The 16,800-nt window shown below is 43.5% G+C and overlaps 1 protein-coding gene across 10 annotated transcripts in view; it reads left to right on the top strand.

Moving 5' to 3' along the window:
* Positions 1-16,800, top strand: part of PHACTR1 (phosphatase and actin regulator 1) — a 495,254-nt gene that overhangs the window by 398,817 nt on the left and 79,637 nt on the right. For all 10 annotated transcript variants that reach the window (XM_077269898.1, XM_077269903.1, XM_077269904.1 and 7 more), the window contains one exon: positions 1,546-1,626. In XM_077269898.1, the coding sequence (XP_077126013.1) occupies positions 1,546-1,626 (81 nt within the window). The remainder of the gene's footprint in view (positions 1-1,545; positions 1,627-16,800) is intronic.

The following is a 16,800-nucleotide window of genomic DNA, read 5'->3' on the forward strand; positions in this document are numbered from 1 at the left end:
ATGTCTTGGAAGAATCAAGAAATCGAGCCTGCTTGATACAAGTTAACTGCTACACAGATTTCACATAAGAGAGTACTGAAAATAGTGACACGAATGTGGAGGCTTAGTGAAGTCAAATTAAATATACAGAGGGAACTGGACAGGTCCTCAAAACCAATAGATAATAAATAAATAATAAAATACCCGCGCTGAGTACTCCCTTCAAGTAGGAGTCTATCCCGGAACGTAATCTTTCATCCAGGATTCAGATACGTAAGTCCGGTATGAATAATGTACAAATAAAGCACAGTTACCTTAGGGATCTGTAGCGTTAACGTAGGATCTTTTGTACAGCTCTGTAAAAGGTGCCGCTTTATCACCAACTGGACTGTGCAGTATCTTCAGGTAGGCAGGCTATGTGCGCTGCCCCGGCCGGTGGCAAAACGCCCCAAGCTCGCCTACCACGTGTAATCGATGAGCGCTAGTGTAGCCGTTAGGTACTCCGCCGTAGCAGGACCTATCGTGACGTCACGAACACGTGGGTGAACACGTGATTCGGCTAGAGAAAGCGAGAAGGACCACATCCAACGCGTTTCGGAACTGCCGCGTTCCTTCCTCAAAACCAATGTAATGAGTCATTTTATTACTACCTCTCTTGCGGGCAATACCTGCCTTAAAGCCCCATTTTTAAAATACCCCAGATACATTTCCTGACACACACTGCATACTGCCATTCCCATTCCAAATCTAAAAAGCCCAAATTACTTGTCGATTCATTTCGATATGTATCATGGTAATGGTCATAGCTCCATGTGTCTGTTGCAAAACTCCAAATCCAATGCATGTTCTTCTACGGCTAAAGTTAAAAGGTTTGACTTGACTAAACAATCATCCTTTCAGAATGTAGACCATGTATCTGGCTACTAAAAGCTCCTGTGACCAGTTGGCATTACTGGGGAAGCTGCAGGCAACTGCACAGTTTTCTGCAGGAAAAAAAGATGTATTACAGTGAGCAAATTCAGAATAATGGATTGCCATTTGATACATTTCTCCAAGACTGTCTAGGTTCCCAACCAACTCTGCAGTCTCTCAGCAGTGGCCGGTCTCTTAGGCAAGGAGCACAGTGCTTTCAGGCTCTTTCCAATAGAGCTTGTAAGCACTGGACCTGGCCAGCTTCATGCCCTCACTCCCCTCCCATGCTTCTGATGCAAAGCTGCCTCTGCTTACAGCATTGGGGAAGACACAATCGGACCAGGAGTGCTATGATGATGCTGGTCTGACCTGTCAATCATCAGGAAGCCAGAAGCTAAGGAATTCATTGAAGATGTCATACCAGCCAGTCTGAGAATCTGTATTTACAATCTAGTCTGAATTCACTCACCTGATTTTAAAGCCCTTATAATAATGACCAATATGCTTGATCACCTTTTTGCTTTTTCTGTAATTTATTCTATTAGTGGGATTTTCACAGTCAGATGGCGGCATACATTTTGTTTGTTTTGGTGTATTGAATAAATCTGTGGATGCATGATTTGTAATTTTTTTTATTGTGCTCTTTTTTCATAGCATTAGAGCGGAAAATCTCAATGAGACAGAGCCGAGAAGAACTCATTAAAAGAGGCGTCTTAAAGGAGATCTATGATAAAGGTAAACTGTATTACCGGTGTGTCTAAGCACAGTGTAGAATAAGCTGCATGAATAAATATTCATTTTGACTTTGCTTTAGAGATAATTATTGTGTTTCATGATTTTGCATTATTTGGTTGCTGAATTAAAGGTGTTGTAGAATTAACGCAGGTTATCGCCTAACCAACAAATACGTCTTAACTTGCCGTTCACAAGAATAGAGCTCTTACTGTATGTGCTACTTTTGAATAGAGCTGTAATTCCCATGCACACCAGCACTCCATGTATTGTCTATTGGTCTGCTGGTGACCACCAAATACAGTACTTGGCTGTCTCATTCAGTACAATATGCAATGAATGGAGTGATGTTGTGTATGTGGAACCACCGCTCTACTCAATCAGGGAACTCTGGAGCATACTCGGGATAGTTGAGGGTCCTAACAAAGAGCAAGGTATTCTCTATACTGTGGATAGGTGATAACCTGTATTCCCTGTACAACCCATATACCATTTACTTACTTTTCATTAGTAACTTAACCCCATTGTGTATAGCATACTGTGGTTGCTTAAAGAAGACCCATAACTTGATCACAAATGTAAACATCATGATAAAACCCCTGAGCTCACCTGATTCTGCCGCTCTTTTCTGTTTTGCACTGCGTCACTCCATTGCAGAGATATTCACTTTTTGCTTTTGCAGGGCAGTATGTGAAATCTCTTCTTGCAGTGCAACCGGGTGTTTCTTTAGAATCTACTCTGGGGCGTTTGCTTTCACCTGTCCCTCCCAGTTGCTGCAATTGGCAGCTCGGCAGCTTACCTAGCAGTATGAAATGCTGCCAATCTGCGATTGTCAGCACCTAAGAGGAAAGAGTGAAAGCACACCACCCCAGAGAAAACGCAAAAGAAATGCCCAGTTAGTCTCCAAGGAGAAATTTCACACACTGCACTATAAAAGCAATAAATTTGAATATCTCTGTAATGGAGTGACACAGTGCAAAACTAAAAAGCATTGGAGAGTCAGAGGAGCTCCTCGTATTTGACTTTTTTTTTTACAAAGTGCCATGCTCTTTTTAATGGATAATGATCTTATACTTTTTTGAGACTTGGAAAAAAATACTAGGGGTAAAAAATTAGTGTTTTACCGGAAAAGAACAGGTGACATGAATACACTACAATTTCCATGTTCGAAATGTTGCAAAGAAAGAGCACTGTACTCACTTAGACAAATAATGGAGCGTTGATGCTACCTCTTCATTCCATCAGGGCTTTTCAGAGGCTCATCCTCAGGATCATTGAGGGCCCTTGCGGTTGGATCTCAAACGATCGGAAAGTTGTCACCTATTCTTTTGGCCCCATGTTCAGGACTAAACCACTTTTTATCCATAGTGTACACTCAGTAGAATAGTATGTGGGGGGCAAAGGGTTAGTTGCCCTGGGCACAAAATTCTTCAAGAAAAGATAATAGTAGTGATGTTACTAGCTCCGAAGATCTGGCTCAGTGCCACTTTAATCAGTATGAGCACCACTTTGAACAGTATCGGAGTCAACTTGATGGGTTCATAGGTCCCATCACTCTCTGTCCTGTAGGCCACAGACTCCCATTGGCCTATTGCCTACAAGATGGCAGTGTCCCAGCTCAGCCATTGCAATGCCATCACAGCATTGTGCCTCATGTGCCAGCCTGCTCTGTGTGCAGGGGTAAAAAGAACTTGGTTGCTCAGATTAGATGAGTATAAACTTTGTTGTTTTTTATGGAGGCTGGCATTGTCACTTCTAGAGTGGGTACTCAGGGGGTATCACTACTTTGAGGGTATGTGCGCACATTCAGGAATTGGCAGCGCTTTAGACGTCGCACATATCCGTGCATCCAAAGCGCTGCCAACTATTGAACGCAGGTGAATCCGCATTTTTTCATTGACCCGTTTGGGTTCATCACTTCTAATACATTGTATGGGTGAATTTTATCTTGCGGAGGCTTGTGTCTCCGCAAGATAAATAGACATGCTGCAATCTGGAAAGATGCGCTCCATGTCTGTCTACGCAGGTGATCCGCGGGGGTCTGTGCACGCATTGTGGGCATGAGATTTCTTGAAATCCTATCCACTGTGCTGTAACATCTGGACGCTGTGGGTTGGACGCTGCGCAAGTATGCAGGGTCCAACCCGCAGCGTTTACTGATGCTTTTTTTATGCGTTTTTGCCATGGTTTTATATGCATTTTTTGCATGCGTTTTTGTAGAGCAATGAATGTTTTTTTTTTTTAAGGTAAATAAAGATATTTAAAATAATGTTTATGATATAATTTCTTGGTTCAGCACCTTTTTCGTTTCGATGCAGTAGCATCAGGGTAATGGGATTAGGGCTTGGTGTCATCTCCTGCAGTGTATAGCACTGAGCTGCCGTGAGAAAGTTGGTGCCGTAAGTGAGATCACTCGGGCTCATCAGCTGATGAACTTGTGTGACCTCTCTCACGGCAGCTCAGTGCTACACACTGCGGGAGTGGTGACGCTCCTGTCAGTGTGGATTCAGCGGCCGGCTAGAATAATCACATCTCCTGATATGACTGTTCTACACGTGAGATCGCCGTGGGACATTCTGGATTACCTGGACTACGGCAGACTGGAGAGTATATGGTTGTTTATTATTTTTGACTGTTTACAAGGGACAAGAGCATCGGGGATTTGGTGTTAGGTGAGTATAATGTGTTTTTTTATTTGCATATGTACCGTATTTAATTATTTTTAATGTGTTTTAGCGTTTTTGGCCCATTTCCGGGTGTCAAAAACGCTGCAAAAACGCACACACACACAGCTTAAAAGAGGTACTAAGGGGGCATTACTACATTCCAAAGGGGGCACTCAGAGGCCGTTATTTTTTTTATGGGGGCACTTCAGGGGTATTATTACTGGGTTTGGGGTGCAATGCTTTATTTTCCATGTACTCATGCTATGACACTGCGTATAGTACAGAACATTCTTAATGGTGCATCAGCTCTCTGGAGTTTTTCTGATTTTCGCCAGGTATATTTATTTTGCCACTTATGTCATCTATGTTTTGGTGTGCTTTTGAACCTTGAAAAAACTTGTGATGTCTATAATGCCGGTAGGATACGGACTGTTATAAATTTCAGTAATGCACTGAGATTTCTTTCATCTGAGCTTAGGAATCAGTATGACGTCTTAGTCTCAGGGATTTTTAATGCTCTTGCCTCAGGTTTTTTTTCTCTCTGCGTTCATTTCTATTTCCTGCAGCACTCTGCTACCTCTGTAAAAGAACTGCTTCACTGTAAAGTAATCCTTCAATAATTTCCATATATCAATATTCATCTGGGCATGTAAGGAGTTTTAGAACAGATGAGTTAGTGACTTTGGTAAACTACAGTATATGTCTATCCTTTAAAAATGTTAAAAGTATATCTAAATACAAGCGCCTCTATAGATTACTTAGTCATTCACGGATTGTAGCAAGAATAGCAGACAAAGGTTTCTGGCTGAGGCATGCAAAAATCCTAGCAAAGTGTGCAAGGAGAGAAAAACAGAACGGAGGAGTGAGAAAGGGGACAAGGAGGTGACAGGTCATTTGGGTTCATCTAGAGGAATTCAAAAACATTCAACTGGAAGTCTTGGCCAAGAATCCCACATTTTCTGAAAGGCTGGCATTCTTAAAGGATAATTGAGAATTTTTCTAGGGTATTCAAGACATCCTGAGGAATCTTGCTCCATTCCATTTATAAATCTGCAAACAATTCATCTATTGCTATGTTTACGGGCCCCAACTGGTCGCCCTAACTCATCCCAAAGGTACTCTATAGGGTTTAAATCAGGTGATTGGCTTGGCCATTGCAACAGGCGAACATTTTTCTTTGCCAACCAATTTTTTACTAAATTGGATGTGTGCTTAGGATCATTGTCTTGCTGGAATTTCTAGGCCCTGCCTACTTTGGTTTTACCATGTAGCAGCATTACATTCTCCAGTATATCCTTCTACATGGTAGCATTCATATTTCTATCAATTCTTTGCAGAGGGCCAATGGGAGATGCAGAAAAGCAGCCCTAAACCATGACTTTGCCACCACCATGTTTCACTGTAGGTATTTGGTAACTTACATCATTACGTTTTCCAATTGGGCGGTATATATAGTGCTTGCCATCACTGCCAAACAGATTGAACTTAAATTCATCCGACCACAACAGACTCTTTCCATTGGCTGTGTTGTTTGGCAAAGTCAAGTCGGACCTTTCGATTCTTTGCAGAGATGAAAGGCTTCTTCACTGGAACTAGTGCACTCAACCATACCTCTCTTAGCCATCACACCACAGTTTGGCGACTCACTGTGATCCCATATTCTTCATTTATTTCATGCTGAATCTGTACAGCACTTTTATGGACATCAGGTACTGACTTTTTCTTAATAATGTGAGCAAATTTGGAGGAAGCTTTCTGTGGTCACCCACTTCTAGGTTTGTCAACTGTTCCAAAACCTTCTTTTTCTTTCATTATTATACCTGACACTTGACTCTTAGAGCAGTTGAATTCCGTAGTTAACCTCTTTTTGGCTTTTGCCTGACTTCACTCTCAGAATAATAAGCTCCCTGACATCTGGTGATAAATTTGGCATTTGTCTTTGCCATGTTTTAACCTAAAAACACAAAAAAAACCTTTCGACTACCCATGACAAAATATGCAAAATATTTGACCCCGCAAATGTTGAAAACTGAAACATAAAGGGATAAAACAATGTCAAACACAATTTTTATACTTATAGCTGACAACCATTTGCTTCCTGTTTACTAAAATCAAAAGGAAAATGCAACAACCAGACAGAAGTAATCACACTTTAAGAAAAAATGCTAAACTTCTGGTCTCTATTGTATCTCTTACAGAACAAAAGGATAGGCAGTCAGAAATCAGACATGCCAGATCATTATCTCACACAGACATGGACAGGGAAGTGTCAGTGGCCTCCATACACATCAGATCAGGGGTGCACACCCTGCAGACTGGGGGCCATATGCAGCTTGCAATACCCCTACATGTAGTCCGCAACCATCTCTGACTCCTGTGTTCAGTAACTCTCATATATCTGCGCTCATTGTATAGTCATCTTGACTGCTTTCGTCTGAAAAGCTAAATAGGAGAGCAGAGGACCCTCTTTGTCTAAAATGGATATAGACACCCCCTCTTCACTTATTAGATCATGGCATAGATAGCATTATCGATATAAACCTTGCATCAGAATTCCCCTTCAAATTTTATGTGGACCTTGGACCAAAAAAGGTTGCATTAGACTGTTGGCTGAACACACTAATATCGGTGGGTTTGGCTGTCATTAGTCTAATGTGTTTAGGGCCTTAACTTGTCATCTTGAAGGTCAGTCTTCTCAGATCAGCCAACAAGTCCTAAAAAATAGTCTGCCTAAAGTCATGAAAGAAGATTTATTGTAACTTCAGACGGTGTTCTGAAATAAGGAATAGTAGATGGTAAAGCTACTGTGACGCAGTGACCGGTGTTATATGCGAGGGTCGCTATGTGTCCCCCAGGACGCGCATAGAAGCATATTGAGGCCACTGGAGTGTATTTCAGTCACAGGTATAGCTGTGATTGCAGTGCAAAATAAAAGTAGGTTTGGTCTTGGGCAAGCTATTGGCCCAAGGCAGATTTAAGAAAACCCAGCATTTAATTTTGGAGCAAACTACAGGATGGTAGTGGGGCAATTTGATCCCTCCATGCCGAGTCTTACAAGTGGCCCATGGCCACAGATTTCTTTTTAAAAACCTTACAGCAAAGGGTTGGGTGTGTCAGTCTTGGTTTGCAAACTTGCAGAGCAGGTGGCTCTGCAAAGCTCAACCTGTGTAAGGTAACACAGAGCCAAGCGGAGCCAAAAGGCCTTGCTCCCATCAGAATAGCACAGTAGTGCAGTCACCCCCGGCAACCGGTCTCGGATACGGACTGTCTTGATTCCCGGCTGCGATCCGGAGGATTCCATGTGCTGTTTCTTTTGTGAGTTTCTTTGGACATTAAAATACCTTTGCTTTGAACTTTCCTATGGTCCCTGCCTATCTGTTACACTGCACCAACCTCACTGCACTACACTACATAAGCTTCTGATCGCTTGGTATTTGTCAACTTTATACAATACTAAATATGTCATCTTATATACAAGCAGTACACTACACAATTCTAATGCATGCCTTTGCCTTTCCAATGTTAGGATTGATGAAGTAGGTCAGGGAGCTGTGGGATTTGGCATTTTCATCTCAGTTCCCCAATGCGGATGTTAAACACAATAACTGTTGTTCAAGTAATTCACTCTTTCTTTTTGCCCTTGCTGCCTTTCCATGCCACTTTCATTAAATAATATCTAGTGATAAAACCTGTAAGTCATCTGTAGAGCACAGAAGAGGATAGCATCTTTGCGCACACTTTGTGTTACGAGGGACCATGTGGACTACTGCACCGTCTGTTGCTATGTCCCTGCATTTAGAGATAAAGGAGTCCATTCATGTAAGCCAGTGTTACTGAAGGGTTCACTGGTGTACAGTGCGCTGAATTCATTAAGAGGCGCAGACCACTTAATGAATTTGGTGCATAGTCTCCAGAAATGCTACTCCAGTAAGAGACTGGAGTAACATGTAGCAAGGCATGTACCAGTACATTCAGGTACTGGATTAGCATTTCTAGCTTAAGGATACCCCAACGCTTTTCTTGAACTTAACTGACAGGCGTAGCCACGTCTTGCCGTGTCTCCTCCCCAGCTTCACCCATTTTGGATGAGCTGCTTTAAAATGTCAAAAGTCGCAATATTTTCTTAAAAAATTTTCAAAGTGCTTTACTATAGTTTTCTGGAAAAATCACTTTGATAGATCTAACTTCATAGTGTCTGCATGTAGCCAGTGAGGCAAGGGCTCCCAAACAAGAAAAGATGAGCTTTTTATTTCTCCTAGATTAGAAAGTAGATTAATTAAAGTAGCATGACCACTTATGTGATCTAGTTGTTGATCTATTGAAGATATGTTGCAGAGTTTTATTTCAATTCTACTTGTCCTTGCCCATAGTTTAATTCATTTACATTTTATACCAACAGAAAATGAGTGGTCTATCACTTTAATATAAAAAAAAGCTATAAACACTTTACCAGTGTGGAAGAGAATCCACTCGATAACCTGCGAGGCAGCGCTCGCTTCCAGTGTCATGTCCTGTGCGTGTTATGTACAGCTCAACGCTCGCGACCTCTTGGTATATGTACAGAAAGGAAAGCCACAGTATTCACTGAAGCATGGTTTCCACATAAACGTTCTTCTGAGCGCCGTCTATTCTAGAATTATAAATAGCAGGCCCATAAGATGGATTTTCTTTGCTAAGGTTTCACGAGAGACAGCAAACAAGTTTGCACTAATCACAAATCAGAAACCCGCATTGTTATTCATAACCTTCCAAATTTTCTTAAGGCTGCCACTTCCAGTTCATTCATGTGTGATATTATCTAAAATGTTATTATTTATTGAACCTAATGTATGCAAGTTAATGTTCTAAGTTGTAATCACTTATCTGGATCTGAGTAGTCTGCTGGGTCCTAGTAGGTTTGTGATTTGTTGTACTATGCGCCAATGAGCAGGACTCAACATTGCAGCGTGAGTCAGAGACCATCTCCTAAGTTATAGACGTGGGGCCAGGGACGAGGGGACTAGTCAGAGGGTCTCCCGCCTGCTTAGCTAGATTGATTGGCCTCTCCAAATACTGTCATTCTGTCAGTTTAGCTACACTGGGTGGAGACAAGTCAAATGGAACATACCTTGTGACCCGTCACCTCGTCCTTTTAACTGTGTTTCTCTCTGAAACTCAACAAAATATAGATGTTTTTAATAAGGGCCCTAGTCTCGAAATATGCTGGCCAAGGTTTGGGCAGCATTCATCATGTGAAAGTTTCCCTTTAAAGGGGTAACATAAACATTAGATTTTTAGGCTTCACTAGTGGGACATAATGTCATAATAAAGGAGCCAAAAGGCAGGATTATTTATCAAAGAGATGCCGGTCTTAATGTTTCCCACTTAGAATAAAATAAAAAAATGTTATTTCAAGTATGTGAATTCATTTTTCTGTCTAAACAATTTAAAGGACTTATCCCTCTAATTGAAAAGAAAATAGTAACACCATTATTTTAACCTTTCCAGTGTAAGTATCATCCTTTCAGCCTCTTGACTTACTTCTCTGCAGCTTTGGACGTTTCACTTTCTATGGGTGGGCAGAAGCTCGTCCCATTTGACCAAGAAGTAGCTGCATCTCGCAGGAATAAATTGCGGTCGACTAGTCAACCAGCCGAATATTCTCCCAGATGTGGATCCTGGTTTATAACCTTATTCACAAAGTTACAGATCACAGTTTAATCAAGCACACTTGGGAGGGAGTTACCTGTCCCGGCTCAGGTGCCGGGCCTTGTTTCCTTTCTCTAAGGCTGGCTCCCCCAGTCCTGCTACATGCCAAATTACTGTGCTAACCTGACAGGGCATATGGACAAAGGTTTCTCAGATTGGCAACCCCTTTAACTATGTTTTATCTCACCTTCTTCAGTGGAATCTGATGAACATTTCATGTTTTTTTGAATCATATTACCTGTGTAAATTGTATTCCTTCACTGGATAACAAACAGACTGTGGGACCTAATAAACCTTAGACTTGTGTCTATTAAAGCATGTAGCCATGAGCATCAGTAAATATTAATCAGCCTGAACTCTGTATTTATATCCACATAATCATATGGGCCCGCGTACAGATGATTTACAGTCTACCATTTATACTTGGTAATTCGGTGCTTCCAGTGTTTTATTAGCTTAGTCTTACATTGTTTCTTCTTGAATTGAATAATTTGGTCATCAGTTGAGCAAGGGAAATTGGCAATAACTCATATAACTCGTATGAATCCGAATTCAGATGCTCAGCTGAAGACACTTCTCATAAAGAAAACTGCTCCCCAGGGAATGTGGAAATGATTCGGACATTATACTGAATGGCAGCTATTTTCTCAGCGAAGTCTGTCAAGACACCGCTTTTACATTTATTGGTGTTTAAGGGACACTAAAGTATAAAAATATATTATAATATTACCTAAATTTACTATGGTATCTGCATCTTTAATTTTTCATTTTTGAAATCCAAAGAGTAAAAATACAGTAAAGGCAAGTCTACGTATCATCACCCAAAGAACACCATCCCCACAGAAAAATGTGGTGGCATCATCATGCTGTAGGGATGTTTTTTGGCAGCATGGACAGAGAAAATAGTCTGAGTTGAGTAACTGGCTGAAACGTCATATTGTCTATACAGTGGATTAACCTGTACTAATAAAGTACAGGATGGGCCATATATATGGATACACCTGGGTGGGCAATGTATATCGATACACCTAAATAAAATGGGAATGGATTTTGATATCAACTTCCTGTTTGTGGCACATTAGTATATGAGAAGGGGAAAACTTTTCAAGATCGGTGGTGACCATGGCGGCCATTTTGAAGTCGGACATTTTGGATCCAACTTTATAAATGTCCCACTCAGGTGTATCCATATAAATGGCTCACCCTGTACTTTGCATCTACCTTGGAGTGCCGAATCTATTTTTACATACTTTACATCACATGCACTGTAGTCATGATGACATATAGTAAAAGCTGAGTTTATTATTTTATCATAGAAAAAGCCAATACGCAGAAAAAAATTTATACATGGAAAACCTCTGCTTGAGGTTGAAGTGCAATTTATCTACAAGTGGCGCTTTTACAATAAGTCTTGTGACTAGTGGGGTGTAGAAATTGAAGGAATCCTCTATAATATTAGGGGCAACGTTTCTCCTTGTGGAGACTGACAAGCCATGCCTGGCATGCCAGAGTGAGGTGACTTATAAGCCTTGCAATTCTCCTCTGGTAAATTAAATATGCAAATTGCCTCTTCACGGAGGAAGAAGACTTGACTCTAGTGCCACCTATTAACTATCTAATTACTAATCAACTATCAACCCTTTAACGAGCCTTGCCATTTGACTTAGGATAAAACCCAAACCAGAACCTCAATTTGCAAGACACAGTGTTTTGGGGTGTTGCCTTTTGTCAATGGCATGTCACTTTCCACAAGGAGAAACATTACTCCTTAGATCCCGCTAAGAAGCCTCTCATACAGACAAATCAGATTGCCCACTTTGCAATGATGATGGACAATATCCCAAAACACTGTCTGCAAATTAAGATTCTAGTTTAGCTTTTATCATAAGTCACATGACAAGGCTTGATAAATGGTCGATAATGACTTCCAGTAGGTGGCACTAGAGGTCAAGACCTCTTCCTCTCTGAAGAGGCAATTTGAATAAGGAATCCTGTACAATCCCAATAACATACCGTATTTTTCGGATTATAAGATGCACTTTTTTCCCCAAAAATTTTGGGGGAAAATCGGGGTTCATCTTATAATGCGGATATACCTTACTGGCCGCCGTGGAGCAGGGTCCCAGGGTCACTGCTGGAGGATGCAAGAGTGGAGCATTGCTGCAGGCCGCAGACTGGGATGAGGGGGTGTTCGTATATATTTGCCGCCGCTGCAGGTGTTAGGTGGTGCGGGGGCTCCGCCGACATTTTGTGAAAGCCCAGAACCCTCGCACTTACATGGTTTACTACGCGGTGGACTCTGGGAAAATGGCTGCCGGGGGTGGCGCATTCACATATGGAGATCTCGTCACCAAGATCTCGGGAAACAAGATGCATTTCTTCACCCCAAGTATCATTTTAATCAGTATAACAGCAGCAACCTGACAGTGTCTGTAGTTTACTTACTTAGCAAAATCAGATGTGTTTTTAAGGAGCGCTTAAAACTGTGCAAGTTGTGGTTAGTCCTAATTTCTTAGGGTAGAGAGGGGAAGAGGTAAGTTATCTTTGTAGGAGATTGAACAGAACCGGACGAAGACTAGATCAGGGGTGTTACCATCTTTGTATGTCTCAGAGGTTGAAAGTTGTGAGAGGCCAAGAGAAGTGGTTAGAGATAGAATCTGCAAAGCAGTTGGGGAGATGGGGCTGTTTATGGAATCGTTGATGCCTCCCAGGATAACGGTTGGCAATTCTGAGGGCACGAAGTGCCTCAGCCAGGCAGAAAAGTGGTCAAGGAAGTGGGTGGGTGGACGATATATGACCGCTACTCTGAGGGAGAGGGGATGGAAGAGCCTGATGGTGTGGACCTCAAAAGAAGAATGGCATCCAATCGGCCTGTATTAACTTTTTTAAATAAAAAAGAATTGGTGGTGGCAGCGAGTAGTGTGGGGTTATCGTGGAGTCAGTAGTGATCGTATGGCAGTATATACACATATTCCATGCATTGTAATCCGGAAGTGTATTGTCACGCTCAAACTGTCACGCTCACGCCCTGACTGGTGGGCGTGAGCTCGGGGGGTTTGTGGCCCCACTGTGCCACAAACCAGACTACCCTGGAAGGGGCATGACTATGACAGCTGCCTGGGTTTTCACTGGAGCCTCTGATGGTGAGGTCAGGCTTGTGCAGCAGGCAGCTGCCAGGTGCTACTCCAGGGTGGTGTCTGGCTGTGGCTGCTGATCCCACTTGGGAGACAGGAACACCAGGATTGGTGCGGGCATCAGGCACGACTGGCAGAAGAGCACGGCTGAAACTCAGACGAGTAGGCTGGCACGGCTGAGACACAGGGCTGGCAGAGACACGGCAGAGAACACTGGGCTGGCAGAGACACGGCAGAGAACACAGGGCTGGCAGAGACACAGCAGAGAACACAGGGCTGGCAGGAACACAGGACTGGCAGGAACGGCAGGAAACACAAAACTGGCTAGGACGGCAGGAACACAGGACTGGAAGGCATGGCAGGAATGGCAGGACTGGCAGGAACACTGGATTGGAAGGCACGGCAGAGAACACAGGACTGGTTGATGTGGTTTATGAAGGAACAGGTAGGGACCTGTTCACACTGGAGGTGCAGGAAAGGAAACAAGCAGAAATGAATGAGGTATGAAGGAACAGGTTGGGGCCTGTTCACACAGGAGATGTAGGTACGGAAACAAGCCGGAAGGAAAGGAGAATGAAGGAACAGGTTGGGACCTGTTCACACAGGAAGAGAACCGCAAGGCTGCGGATAGGAATGGTTGAGCAGCAAGAGAAAGTGTAGCAACTAAAGCTAAGCAGAGCAGAATCGCAAGGAATACGGAGAGGAGCTGCAGCGAGAGGTTTCTGCAGCAAAGCAGAGAGGAGCCACAAGGAATGTGGAGAGGAGCTGCTGCAAGGGATTACGGCAGCTACAGAAGCTAAGCAGAGTAGAAAGGAGCAGAACCGCAGGAGTGCGGAGCAGAGGTAAAGCCACAAAGGTACAGAGCAGGCAGAGCCGCAAGAGTGCGGAGTATAAGCAAACTGAGAACACGAGGAAAGACACAGCAGGGAAGGAAGCCACAGACAAGGAGACCAAGATAAGACTGAGTTCAGACAAGGAAATGGAACAAGACAAGAAACAAGGACAAAGACACAGGGACCAGGATATTCTGCGTCCTGGAGGGCAGACAACAAGATCAAGGCAATAGCACAGAGAAAAGCCTCCAGAGAGGGAGTAACTCAGAGCAAGGCCTGGCAAACTCAGCAGCTAAACACAAACTGAGCTAACACATTGCACAGGCCCAGACCACTGGGTGGAGCTGCATTATATACTGGAGGCCTCTTGGTAATTGGTCAGTAACAGATTAGACAGATGCACCTGATTCCTATAAGAACCAGAGAGTTCAGGCACCGCCCCCCTATACACACAGCCATGAAGCATGCAGAGAGCAGAGACACAGAACATGGAGCTGGCATGAAACAGAAACCACATCATGACCTGGAGCAGTGGGTAAGATAGTGTGAGGGATGAGAGGCCATGCCGTGATGCCAGCAGAGTTGTTACATGTATACAGTATGCCGTACACTCACTGTTAGTTTTCCAATAACTAATTATTGGGAACAGCCAGCGACCTCATCGGTTTATTGTCGCCCATTTGTGTAATTATCTGGAAGATATGGACCAGCTGAGAGCTGCTCGATCCAAAGATCAAAGCGGGTGGTTCTGCATGACTCCCGGCCTGTGATCTCTGTGATATTGTAGTGGGATAAAATCCTTAAGAAATTGGTTGGCCAATCCAATCTTTTGGCCACGGAAATGCACCCTTTCCACCTGGTGGATATAGACGGTTTCCGAAAGCTGATGGCTGTCGCAGTCCCCCAGTCGCCATTACTTCTCTAAGAATGATTTGCCTCCGCTACACCAACATTTCGCAGACAACATCACCCGTTCCTTGAAAAAATCTATGTCTGACAGGGTGCATTTCACCATGGACAAACAAGCTGACACCTGGACGAGTTAGCATGGCCAGGGGGTTAAATCTTGCTGACTAGGCACTGGGTGACTCTGGTGGCTGTGGGGGCAGACAGGGAAGGGCCTGCTCCACAAGTCTTGGAATCCCCAAGGCTTGCAGGGCGCTTGGGGATAGATAACTAAACCACTACACACCAGAAAATGGAGAACTAACCTACTAGACAACAGGAGTTGGAGAACTAAACTACTAAACACCTAGGGTTGGGTAACTAAACCACTACACACCAGAAGACGGAGAACTAAACTACTAGACAACAGGGGTTGGAGAACTAAACTGCTAAATACTTAGTTTTCGAGAAGTAAATGATTACACACCAGGGATGGAGAACTAAACCACTACACACCAAGGGATGGTGAACGAAAACACTAGACACCAAGATGTCACTAGACAGCAAATCTTGAAATACCCAAGGCTTGCAGGACAAACCTTTGTATCTAACACTTCCTCCACTGCTTCTGCCTCCTCCACCTCCTGTAGGGCCTCCACCTGCACCCTCAACCTCTCCTTTAATGAAACATGCTTTCCAACAGTGCAGAGCAAATCCCCCCACCTCCTTACTGCGCAGACAGGGAAAACCATAATCAGGCAGTGTTCAAATTAATATGCCTTGGAGATCGCAGGCTCAAGCGTTGTGGACAGCTATCCAGGCCAAGTTTGAGCAACAGCTGTCTTCACTGAACCTGGAGTCAGGGAAAACCATGTGCGATAATGGCGTGAACCTGGTGGAGGACCTAGGCCTGGGCAACCTCATATGCTTGCCTTGTATGGCTCAGGTCCTTGACCTTGTGGTGCAGCAATTTCTATGCTACTGTCCCAGCCTGGATGCCCGGCTGCAGAAAGCACAGTCGCTGTGTGCTCATTTCTGGTTCTCCTTCAATCTGGAAAGGGGCATGCTGGAGTAGCGAAACACGCTTGTAGACAATCTTAAGAGTGTTTTTTCCCAAGACAGTAGTGAGGCACACAGTGTATGTCGCAGTTATAGACTTCCAACCATGGGAACGTCGAGTCGTCGAGTCAACGCAAAAACATTAGCAGCAGGTTGAGTGGCAGAGGCAGCACGGTGGCTCAGTGGTTAGCACTTCAGCGTTGCAGCACTGGGGTCCTGAGTTCAAACCCCCCAGGGACAACATCTGTATGGAGTTTGTATGTTCTCCCCGTGTTTGCATGGGGTTCCTCAGGGTAATCCAGTTTCCTCGTACATTACAAAGACATAATGATGGGAAATTTAGATTGTGAGCCTCAATGGGGACAGTGCCGAAAATGTGTGTGACGTTCCGTGTAATTAATGGCGCTATATAAGTGAGTAAAATTAAAAAAAGCAATTTCTGTGAGTCGATTATCACATTTTTTGACCATTCCGTGCACCAGCAGAACAGAGTACAAGTCTGACACGTAGTCAACGACTTGAGAAGATGCTGCAGGAGTATCTTGAGCTCAATATCAGTGCCATTAGGGGATGTTTGGACCCTTTTGCATTTTGGTCTTCAAAAAATGGAAGAATGGCCTGAGCTTAGCTGTCACGCCTTGGAGGTATTATCATGCCCGGAAGCCAGCGTTCTCTCAGGACGTGTCTTCAGCACTGCTGTTGGTGTACTGACGAATAAGCGCATCCAGCTGTCCCCTAAAAGTGTAGACCGCCTAATTTTCATCAAGATGAACAAGTCATGGATCTCCAATGACTTTTGCACTCAGTCGCTGACTGGGCAGACTAGGCAATAGTGTAGTTTATAGTGCGCTGCATTTCACGTTATTGCAGTCCATTGCACCTTTGTTATGGTTTCTGTGCCTGCTTTTGCTA

This window comes from Ranitomeya variabilis, chromosome 6 (genome assembly GCF_051348905.1).
Source record: "Ranitomeya variabilis isolate aRanVar5 chromosome 6, aRanVar5.hap1, whole genome shotgun sequence".
Lineage (NCBI taxonomy): Eukaryota > Metazoa > Chordata > Amphibia > Anura > Dendrobatidae > Ranitomeya > Ranitomeya variabilis.